Raw genomic sequence first — 12,196 nt, 5'->3', positions numbered from 1 at the left:
GCTGCCTTTTCACCTTGCTAATAGTTTCCTTTGATATGCAGAAGCTTTTAAGGTTAATTAGGTCCCAATTGTTTATTTTTGCTTTTATTTCCAATATTCTAGGAGGTGGGTCATAGAGGATCCTGCTGTGATGTATGTCAGAGAGTGTTTTGCCTATGTTCTCCTCTAGGAGTTTTATAGTTTCTGGTCTTATGTTGAGATCTTTAATCCATTTTGAGTTATTTTTGTGTATGGTGTTAGAAAGTGTTCTAGTTTCATTCTTTTACACGTGGTTGACCAGATTTCCCAGCACCACTTGTTAAAGAGATTGTCTTTAATCCATTGTATATTCTTGCCTCCTTTGTCAAAGATAAGGTGTCCATAGGTGCGTGGATTTATCTCTGGACTTTCTATTTTATTCCATTGATCAATATTTCTGTCTTTGTGCCAGTACCATACTGTCTTGATAACTGTGGCTTTGTAGTAGAGCCTGAAGTCAGGTAGGTTGATTCCTCCAGTTCCATTCTTCTTTCTCAAGATAGCTTTGGCTATTCGAGGTTTTTTGTATTTCCATACAAATTGTGAAATTATTTGTTCTAGCTCTGTGAAGAATACGGTTGGTAGCTTGATAGGGATTGTGTTGAATCTATAAATTGCTTTGGGTAGTATACTCATTTTCACTATATTGATTCTTCCAATCCATGAACATGGTATATTTCTCCATCTATTAGTGTCCTCTTTGATTTCTTTCACCAGTGTTTTATAGTTTTTCTATATATAGGTCTTTAGTTTCTTTAGGTAGATATATTCCTAAGTATTTTATTCTTTCCGTTGCAATGGTGAATGGAATTGTTTCCTTAATTTCTCTTTCTGTTTTCTCATTATTAGTGTATAGGAATGCAAGGGATTTCTGTGTGTTGATTTTATATCCTGCAACTTTACTATAGTCATTGATTAGCTCTAGTAATTTTCTGGTGGAGTCTTTAGGGTTTTCTATGTAGAGGATCATGTCATCTGCAAATAGTGAGAGTTTTACTTCTTCTTTTCCAATTTGGATTCCTTTTATTTCTTTTTCTGCTCTGATTGTTGTGGCCAAACCTTCCAAAACTATGTTGAATAGTAATGGTGAAAGTGGGCACCCTTGTCTTGTTCCTGACTTTAGAGGAAATGCTTTCAATTTTTCACCATTGAGGATAATGTTTGCTGTGGGTTTGTCATATATAGCTTTTATTATGTCGAGGTATGTTCCTTCTATTCCTGCTTTCTGGAGAGTTTTTATCATAAATGGATGTTGAATTTTGTCAAAGGCTTTCTCTGCATCTATTGAGATAATCATATGGTTTTTATTTTTCAATTTGTTAATGTGGTGTATTACATTGATTGATTTGCGGATATTGAAGAATCCTTGCATCCCTGGGATAAAGCCCACTTGGTCATGGTGTATGATCTTTTAATGTGTTGTTGATTCTGATTGCTAGAATTTTGTTAAGGATTTTTGCATCTATGTTCATCAGTGATATTGGCCTGTAGTTTTCTTTTTTTGTGGGATCTTTGTCAGGTTTTGGTATTAGGGTGATGGTGGCCTCATAGAATGAGTTTGGAAGTTTACCTTCCTCTGCAATTTTCTGGAAGAGTTTGAGCAGGATAGGTTAACGTTAGCTCTTCTCTAAATTTTTGGTAGAATTCAGCTGTGAAGCCGTCTGGACCTGGGCTTTTGTTTGCTGGAAGATTTTTGATTACAGTTTCAATTTCCGTGCTTGTGATGGGTCTGTTAAGATTTTCTATTTCTTCCTGGTCAAGTTTTGGAAAGTTGTACTTTTCTAAGAATTTGTCCATTTCTTCCTCGTTGTCCATTTTATTGGCATATAATTGTTGATAGTAGTCTCTTATGATCCTTTGTATTTCTGTGTTGTCTGTTGTGATCTCTCCATTTTCGTTTCTAATTTTATTGATTTGATTTTTCTCCCTTTGTTTCTTGATGAGTCTGGCTAATGGTTTGTCAATTTTATTTATCCTTTCAAAGAACCAGCTTTTGGTTTTGTTGATTTTTGCTATGGTCTCTTTTGTTTCTTTTGCATTTATTTCTGCCCTAATTTTTGAGATTTCTTTCCTTCTACTAACCCTGGGATTCTTCATTTCTTCCTTTTCTAGTTGCTTTAGGTGTAGAGTTAGGTTATTTATTTGACTTTTTTCTTGTTTCTTGAGGTGTGCCTGTATTGCTATGAACTTTCCCCTTAGGACTGCTTTTACCGTGTCCCTCAGGTTTTGGGTTGTTGTGTTTTCATTTTCATTTGTATCTATGCAAATTTTGATTTCTTTTTTGATTTCTTCTGTGATTTGTTGGTTATTCAGCAGCGTGTTGTTCAGCCTCCATATTGCATTTTGGACTCTTTTGTTGACCATTATGGCCACTCCATTTCTTCTAAGGGATTCCTGCCCACAGTAGTAGATATAATGGTCATCTGGGTTAAATTCACCCATTCCAGTCCATCTTAGTTCGCTGATTCCTAGAATGTTGACATTCACTCTTGCCATCTCCTGTTTGACCACTTCCAATTTGTCTTGATTCATGGACCTAACATTCTAGGTTCCTATGCAATATTGTTCTTTACAGCATCGGACCTTGCTTCTATCACCAGTCACATCCACAACTGGGTATTGTTTTTGCTTTGGTTCCATCCCTTCGTTCTTTCTGGGGTCATTTCTCCACTGATCTCCAGTAGCATATTGGGCACCTACCGAACTGGGGAGTTCCCCTTTCAGTATCCTATCATTCTGCCTTTTCATACTGTTCATGGGGTTCTCAAGGCAAGAATACTGAAGTGATTTGCCATTCCCTTCTCCAGTGGACCACATCACAGTTGAGGGCTAATTATTCCCTATCCTCGGTGAGTAGGTCACCACCCTCCTGGCATGAGTTAGGCAGCTGGCTTTGGTCCCTGTTCCCAAATCTCCATCTCTTTCCCCAATCCACAGAGCCCTACATCCACAGTGAAATGCAAGTGGCTCATGATAGACAATAAATATTGGTTAAGTAATTCCACAGAACTAAAGGAATAAAAGAAAGGAGGGAAGGATGAAGGAAGGATACGGGATTCTCTGCTTAGATAGGAGAGGGGGGAAATCTCACTAAGGTCCTGGGAACCTGGACGTGTGGTGCTGCAAGATACAGATTACCTAGAAATGGGGATGTGGATGGACAGAACAGACTTTTCAGTATATCATATACATAATATGGCCTCAGGCTAGCCTAGCTATCCTCTGAACATGACTGTCAATTTGCCAGATGGAGTGGATGAGTGTGGCTATGACATTTCCTTACATTTTTGGATTTTTATTTGTATTGGCTTTTTGTGTCTTCTTGAATGCAAGCATCTTGCATTGGGCAGCACCAGGGCCCAATGTACCCTCCTCTACTGCTTCCTCTCTGTTCGCTTTCTTCTGGCTCCCTCTCCTCTCCTTTGTTTTAGAGTTTCTAGGCTTCACCTTGGCCAGGCCCCAGCTGTCTCAGCAGAGAATCCATTGGTCATCTAATCACACTACGGCATAGTCCCCACACCCTCAACTTCTGTCCTAGCTAGTTGTGAATCTTGGGAGAGCTTTTCTGCCAGTGAAGGTAAAGTTTCTGAAGCTTCCTTTACTCCTGCTACTGGCCCCGTCACACGGCTGCTGTAGGAGGATGCTGGTGACATGGTCCTACCTCTCAACAAACTCATGTGGTGTTTTTTAATCTGCAGTACTGGTGAATTTATTTTCTCTGAGATTATCATGGCAACCGTGCCTGCAAAGTGTTATTAGAATAGTTATCAGGTTGCCTATTCAATAACGCGGAAGGATCAATTATGTGCTATGAGAAGTTATTTCCCAAGAATGCATCAAGGATCTGTTGTCCAGGAACAAGGATGGGCTGGGTTTCCTGGAATGACAAATGACTGATGATTGACCTCTTAAATTGACACCAAAAAAATAGAGGTCTGTTATGTATCCAAGTGCAATCAAGCCAAACTGGCCTTACTCTAGCAGACCTAGCCCCGAAATTTTCTTTTTCTCTGCCATAGCTACTAAACGTATTTGGTTTTAGCAAATAATTCTTATTTCTTTCAACAGGACTGAGCAGAAGGAGGGAGGTGGGGGAGCATTGTGTGCCCATGAACAGGCTCTTGCACACATGCGTGCAGCAAGCACACATTCAGAGTGAGAAGCACAGACCCTGACTATGGGAGATGTGTGTGTCTTTCAGGTTGCCGGCATCATCTCTGCTGGGGTTGTGATGATTGCCATCGTTGCCCTGGGGAAGCTGCTGGAACCCCTGCAGAAGGTATAACCTTGCTTCTCGCCACACCAATTGCTTACTTTCCCTTTCCTGCTCTGCTACCCAAGAAATAGCAGGGGATTTAAAAGTCACCAAATGGCAAACCATTCCACTAAATAACCCGGATTTCCCCATCTCTCCTGGCAGTCGGTCTTGGCAGCTGTTGTAATTGCCAACCTGAAGGGGATGTTTATGCAGGTGTGTGACGTTCCTCATCTGTGGAGGCAGAATAAGACTGATGCTGTAAGTTGCTTGCCATCCTTTTTTCTGAAATAGGAATTACTTATGTGCTTCTTGCCATATTATTATGACCCCTTATCTCCTGAGTCTTACTTGCATTTTGGGAAGCAGAGCAGAAATTAGAATTTTGTGGATAAGCCAAAACTGTGAAGTCTTCCACATGAGCTACAACTTGTGAAGGTCCTATATCTCTGGGAAGATCCATTTTGTACAAGAATCCCATATGAGCTCCTTCATATACCGCTGGCCTTCCAAAGCCAAAGAACAACAACAACAAAAAAAAAACCCTCTAATCTAGAAGGACAAATAAAACAAAACACGAAGCAGAAACAAAATGCAAAACCCCATGTCGATTATAATTTTGATTAAAGTAATCTTTACAACTCTTCTGAGGAATTGTAAAAACAAAAAAGAAGCAGCAGCAGCAGCTAAACCCTTCAGAATTTTGCTATAATTTAAACCAGAACAGATAAAAAGAATGGGAAAAAATTCCGTATCTATCTATATGGAAAGATCTCCAAGACAAATTGTTAAGTAAAAAGAGACTGGTCCAAATTGAAGAGTGTGTATAACACCCTAAAAGAAAGGAAAATAATCTATGTTTTACATTGGTATTTGCTTGTATTTGCCAAAAAAAAAAATGCTGGTGAAAAATATGCACATGTGTACACATACACACACACACACAGAAATAAAAGAGGATGTAAGAGAGAAAAGAGGATGGGAATGAATGGAGAAAGGAGAGGGTTGCAACCAAGATTTTTCACTGCACACTTTTTTGGTCACCCATGTTGCTTGTGGGATCTTAGTTCCCCGACCAGAATTCAAACCTGAACCCCCCACAGTGGGTATGTGGTGTCTTAACCGCTGGACCTCCAGGAAAGTGCCTCTGCTTAATACCAATTTCATTTTGAACTATGTTAATATATATCAGGGCTTCCCTGGTGGCTCTGTGGTAAAGAATCTGCCTGCCAATGCAGGAAACGGGGGTTTGATCCCTGGGTGGTGAAGATCCCCTGGAGGAGGAAATGGCAACCCACTCTAGTATTCTTGCCAGGGGAATTCCATGGACAGAGGAACCTGGCGGGCTACAGTCCATGGGGTCGCAAAGAGTTGGACATGACTCAGTAACTAAAACAACAATATATCACCTATTCAAAAATTAAATCTAAAAATATTTTAATGGGACAGTTGGCCTGTATTGGGAAGTCCAATTTCCACTTAAAGTATGTAAAGATGTCAGAATATTTTACAAAGCTGTGATTTGTTTGTGGACAATTGATCTTATTATTTTTACAGGTAGTCACCCACTTCATGGTACCTGATGAATTAGCATTTTTCATTTTCATGTTTTCCTAGGTTATCTGGGTATTTACATGCATGGCATCCATCATTCTGGGACTGGACCTCGGTTTACTAGCTGGCCTTGTGTTTGGATTTCTCACTGTGGTCCTAAGAGTTCAATTGTGAGTAATATAAGATCCAAGTTATCGATAAACAGGACAACACACCCTGAAATTTCTTATACAATTTTGATAAGTATAATAAAACTACTCCCTTTCACAGTAGTTACTATTTATTAGTGCTTCTACAAGTTAAACATTATCATAATTAGTCTTTAAAAAAATGTGAATGTTTTATTATTCTCATTTGATAGGTAAGATAATTGAAACTCAGTAGGTTAAGAACCTTCCCTAAGATCACACAGCCAGTATGTTGCAGAGCCAGCATTTCAAAGATGTATGCCACCCCAAAATCTATGCACTTACTCACAGGCTTTACTGCTATGTTCACCTCCAAGTCATGGTAAGTCTAAAAGATACATGAGCAGCAAAAGACTGAGGTTGCTGTGTAGTTTCTTTTTAAAATGAGATGAAGTCTAAGAGGCACTGGGGACCCAAGTCTTGGTCCCAGACAGCTGCTAAATATATTATGGCTCATTTTCTTTTGAAGCTAGTAACCCAGAAGTTATGTAATAACCCAGAATAGGAGACTTTAAGTTAGTTGATTGTAGCCAAAATTCATTCAAATCTGCCAAATAAGGTATGTACCTAATAAGCCATACCAATAATGTAAAATAGATATAATCAGGTCATCTAGAGAGTGAAAGCAGCAGAGACACAGTTCAGAGTAATGGAAAACAATCTGTGAGGCATCTTGGAGGTGTGTTTGTTTTGTTGGGACTCTTGAGAGGCCTTCGGTAGGTACCTTTCTATGTCTCTGGCATTTTCTGAACAGAGAGTCAAAGAAAGCTTTTCTTGAAGCCTCTGCTATCTTCCCAGACTTCTGGCTCCTTCTTGGCCTGCACTTGGGCCATGAAGGAATGAAAAACCTTGGTAAACCTAACACAGATGTCTACAGCTTAGCCTAGGTCCACCTTTCCTGTTCCACCAAGCAATTCTCCTTGCCTCCCCTGGCATGTTGGAGCCTACCCAAAGGTGTGTGTTTACCATCTCAGCACCCTTAAGTGGTTGCCCGGGGGCCTGAAAGACTTCTCAAGCTCCCAAAGCACACAGTTTTCTTCTGGGAAACACCCCAGAAACTCTCCTTGGAAGATGATGTCTTCTGAGCTCTGGATGCCTCCGTATTTACTGTAACTTGTGTGTGATTGAGGGGGAGAAGGGTTTTTAGAGACAGACTACACAGTTTCTGAGCTTTAAGTTAAAAATCAGCATGGCACACTAAGCCAAGGAGAAATGGGTGAAACACTTTACCTGCAGATTTGGTAATGAGGCTTTGAGCCAACGAAAGGCAGTATCCTCCCCAGGATTTAATTTCCAGTAATTATAAGCCTGGTCCAGAGAGCACATTGCTGAGAGCACCCCAAACAGGCATTCTTTGTTCAGGCGTAGTATTTAGCATATGTCCCTAGTCACAGCTGAGGAATCCTGGAATTTATGTGATTGCATCAGGAACAGGAAATCAGCAATCTGGTCCTCCCAGGTTCCTATTTCTATAAAATGAGACTAATTGGATCACTGCAGACTTTCCATACTTCATCAGAAAGTTGCTGTAACTCACAAGGTAGTTCTAGGCACTGTGCCAGACCATGAAGACCCACAGGTTAAAGATAGAGGCTGTGCTTCTCTTCCCTCCAGAGCCTTTTTGAACTTCTCTAAACCTCAGTTTACTCACCCTTAAAAATGAGGGTAATACTGTTAACCATTCAGGGCTCAAATAAGATTTAACATGTGTGAAAGCTCTTTGCTTATCCTATAAAGTGCCACACATATGAAAGTACGATGCTCATTACTTCTTGCAGGCATTGGAAAAGAGGCACACTTCCTTTTTTACCCCCAGGCTTGCACAAATACCAGCTGTTCACTTCAGAGTTAGCTACCAGAAAATGTCATCTGCAATAAAGACAGAGTCCCAAGACATCCAAATTATGGGCTCTTTAGATTCTGTCATTTCTTCTAACGTTTTATTCCAAAATATGCCTGTTCCAAAAAATCCTGACCTTAATTTTTCTTCTTTTAGTCCATCTTGGAACAGCCTTGGAAGTATCCCTAGCACAGACATCTACAAAAGCACCAAGAATTACAAAAATGTAAGTGCCCTTGGGAGACACTGGCTGGACTTGGGTTTGCTAAGCTGGATTTTCAGAGGTTGCATATTTCTCTTCTAGTGTGTTAGGGATAAGGTAGCCAAAAAGGGAGGCTACTTCTGTTGGGAAAGCCCATAAGTATACTGGGCATACTAGGAAAACTTTTGTCCCAGTGTGCCTTCTGATATCCAACCCTTTGTGACCCCATGGACTGTAGCCCGCTAGGCTCCTCTGTCCATAGGGATTCTCCAGGCAAGAATACTGGAGTGGGTTTCCATGCCCTCCTCCAGGGGATCTTCCCAACCCAGGGGTTGAACCCAGGTCTCCCTCATTGCAGGCAGATTCCTTAGTGTCTGAGCCACCAGTGGAGCCCTCTGAGCCACCATGGAAGCTCTCTGATATGAATTTTGTTCATGCTAGTTAAGATGTCATTTTAATGTCAAACCATTGTAAGAGGTATTTTTTTAAAAACAGGCAGTTCAATTATTTCCAAAAGTTGAATCAAAATTCTATTTCTCTGAGGGAATGAGGTCAAAAGACATAAACTTCCAGGTATAAAATAAGCCACGGGGATGCAATATACAGTATGGTGACCAAAGTTAATAATACTATATAGCATATCTCAAAATTGCTAAGAGAATAGATCTTAAAAAGTCCTTATCACACAAAAAATTTTGTAATTACATATTGTGACAGATGTTAACTAGACTTATAGTGGTGATCATTTTGCAATATATACAAATAGGTTGTATATAATATGTACAATGTGAACATATGAAATTAATATGTCAATTATAACTTTAAAAAGACAGAGCCTCAGAGACCTCTAGGACAAAATACAATATATCTACATACGAGTAACAGCAGTCCCAAAAAAGGAGAAGAGAAAAAAAAAGATAAAATATTTGAATAAGTATCAAAATGTTCCCAAATTAGAAGAAAAATATGTACAAATCCAGAATGCCCACTGAACCCAGTTAATGTACACATAAAAACCCATACCAAGAAATATTACAGTGATAGGGCTGAAAGCCATGGCATAAAAAAATTTTTTAAGCAGCAAGAGGAAAAAAATTTCTATTTCTCTATGTTATCATTATCCTCTATGAAATTGTCTGAAATCCCTGTGAAATCATGTTCTCTGTCACAAAGAACCTTATTTGACATCTGTATCCTTGGCATTGGAAGAAATAATATATAATACAGAAAATCAAAAATGAAGAAACTGAACATTCCATTGATGGGCTTATATTCTCTGCAAAAAAAAAAAGATTGCTTAATGATCAGAGGCAACAAAGATGAAAAAGCAGAGAAAGAAATTTTAAAGGGGTAGTCCAAGATGGATTCTGGAGCAGGAAGATTCTGAACTCCCCTTCCCCTAAGTACACACCCAATCTACAGCTACTTACTAGCAACAAGAAAACATATAAAAGTCAAAATCTCATTGGTAAAGGCAAATATAGTAAAGGTAGATTAGCCAGGCATATATTTAGAAACAAAGCCCAACAAATAACTGTAAAATTTCTATGGAATCACAAAAAACCCTGAGTAGCGAAAGCAATCTTAAGAAAGAACTAAGCGGGAGACATCATGCTCCCTGATTTCAAGTTCTGCTACAAAGCTATTGTCATATACTCTGGTTTCTCTTCAGATCATATTAATATTTCCCCTTTCTACTCCAAAGTTATTATAATCAAAACAGTATGTATGTATTAGCATCAAAATACATATAGATCAATGGAATATAATAGAAAAACCAGAAATAAATTCACAGATACATAGACAGCTTATAACAAGAATATACAATGGAAAAAGATAGTCTCTTCAATCAGTGATATTCAGTTCAGTCAGTTCAGTTGCTCAGTCATGTCCGACTCTTTGCAACCCCATGGACTGTAGTTCACCAGGCCTCCCTGTCCATCATCAACTCCCGGAGTTTACTCAAACTCATTTCCATTGAGTCGGTGATGCCATCCAATCATCTCACCCTCTGTCGTCCCCTTCTCCTCCTGCCTTCAATCTTTCCCAGCATCAGGGTCTTTTCAAATGAGTCAGCTCTTTTCATCAGGTGGCCAAAGTATTAGAGTTTCAGCTTCAACATCAGTCCTTCAATGAACATTCAGGACTGATTTCCTTTAGGATGGACTGGTTGGATCTCCTTGCAGTCCAAGGGACCCTCAAGAGTCTTCTCCAACACCACAGTTCAAAAGCATCAATTCTTTGGCGCTCAGCTCTCTTTATAGTCCAGCTCTCACATCTATACATGACTACTGGAAAAACCATAGCTTTGACTAGACAGACCTTTGTGTTTTTTTTTTTTTTTTTAATTTTATTTTATTTTTAAACTCCACAATATTGTACTAGCTTTGCCAAACATCGAGATGAATCCGCCACAGGCACACCCGCGCTCCCCATCCTGAACCCCCCTCCCCATACCCTCCCTCTGGGTCGTCCCAGTGCACCAGCCCCAAGCATCCAGCATCGTGCATCGAACCTGGACTGGCGACTCGTTTCATACACGATATTATACCTGTTTCACTGCTATTCTCCCAAATCTCCCCACCCTCTCCCTCTCCCACAGAGTCCACAAGACTGATCTATACATCAGTGTCTCTTTTGCTGTCTCGTATACAGGGTTATCGTTACCATCTTTCTAAATTCCATATATATGCGTTAGTATACTGTATTGGTGTTTTTCTTTCTGGCTTACTTCACTCTGTATAATAGGTTCCAGTTTCATCCATCTCATTAGAACTGATTCAAATGTATTCTTTTTAATGGCTGAATAATACTCCATTGTGTATATGTACCACAGCTTTCTTATCCATTCATCTGCTGATGGGCATCTAGGTTGCTTCCATGTCCTGGCTATTATAAACAGTGCTGCGATGAACATTGGGGTACACGTGTCTCTTTCCCTTCTGGTTTCCTCAGTGTGTGGGATTTCCCCAGCAGTGGGATTGCTGGATCATAAGGCAGTTCTATTTCCAGTTTTTTAAGGAATCTCCACACTGTTCTCCATAGTGGCTGTACTAGTTTGCATTCCCACCAACAGTGTAAGAGGGTTCCCTTTTCTCCACACCCTCTCCAGCATTTATTATTTGTAGACTTTTGGATCGCAGCCATTCTGACTGGTGTGAAATGGTACCTCATAGTGGTTTTGATTTGCATTTCTCTGATAACGAGTAATGTTGAGCATCTTTTCATGTGCTTGTTAGCCATCTGTATGTCTTCTTTGGAGAAATGTCTATTTAGTTCTTTGGCCCATTTTTTGATTGGGTCATTTATTTTTCTGGAGTTGAGCTGTAGGAGTTGCTTGTATATTTTTGAGATTAGTTGTTTGTCAGTTGCTTCATTTGCTATTATTTTCTCCCATTCTGAAGGCTGCCTTTTCACCTTGCTAATAGTTTCCTTTGATGTGCAGAAGCTTTTAAGTTTAATTAGGTCCCATTTGTTTATTTTTGCTTTTATTTCCAATATTCTAGGAGGTGGGTCATAGAGGATCCTGCTGTGATGTATGTCAGAGAGTGTTTTGCCTATGTTCTCCTCTAGAAGTTTTATAGTTTCTGGTCTTATGTTGAGATCTTTAATCCATTTTGAGTTTATTTTTGTGTATGGTGTTAGAAAGTGTTCTAGTTTCATTCTTTTACAAGTGGTTGACCAGTTTTCCCAGCACCACTTGTTAAAGAGATTGTCTTTAATCCATTGTATATTCTTGCCTCCTTTGTCAAAGATAAGGTGTCCATATGTGTGTGGATTTATCTCTGGGCTTTCTATTTTGTTCCATTGATCAATATTTCTGTCTTTGTGCCAGTACCATACTGTCTTGATGACTGTGGCTTTGTAATAGAGTCTGAAGTCAGGCAGGTTGAGTCTTCCACTTCCATTCTTCTTTCTCAAGATCGCTTTGGCTATTCGAGGTTTTTTGTATTTCCATACAAATTGTGAAATTATTTGTTCTAGCTCTGTAGACAGACCTTTGTTGGCAAAGTAATGTCTCTGCTTTTTAATATCCTGTCTAGGTTTGTCATAACTTTTCTTTCAAGGAGTAAGCGTCTTTTTATTTCACGGCTGCAGTCACCGTCCGCAGTGATTTTGGAGCCCAAAAAAATAAAGTC

At 39.5% G+C, this 12,196-nt stretch overlaps 1 protein-coding gene across 1 annotated transcript in view; it reads left to right on the top strand.

The window, feature by feature from the left end:
- The window catches only part of SLC26A4 (solute carrier family 26 member 4), a 62,006-nt gene that overhangs the window by 31,749 nt on the left and 18,061 nt on the right, over positions 1-12,196 (top strand). The window contains exons 10-13 of the mRNA XM_070368805.1: positions 4,220-4,297; positions 4,439-4,534; positions 5,891-5,997; positions 8,012-8,081. Of these exons, the coding sequence (XP_070224906.1) occupies positions 4,220-4,297; positions 4,439-4,534; positions 5,891-5,997; positions 8,012-8,081 (351 nt within the window). The remainder of the gene's footprint in view (positions 1-4,219; positions 4,298-4,438; positions 4,535-5,890; positions 5,998-8,011; positions 8,082-12,196) is intronic.

Source organism: Bos mutus, chromosome 4, assembly GCF_027580195.1.
Source record: "Bos mutus isolate GX-2022 chromosome 4, NWIPB_WYAK_1.1, whole genome shotgun sequence".
Classification (NCBI taxonomy): domain Eukaryota; kingdom Metazoa; phylum Chordata; class Mammalia; order Artiodactyla; family Bovidae; genus Bos; species Bos mutus.
The sequence above is the reverse complement of the archived record's forward strand: the minus strand, read 5'-3'. Positions and strand labels throughout refer to the sequence as shown.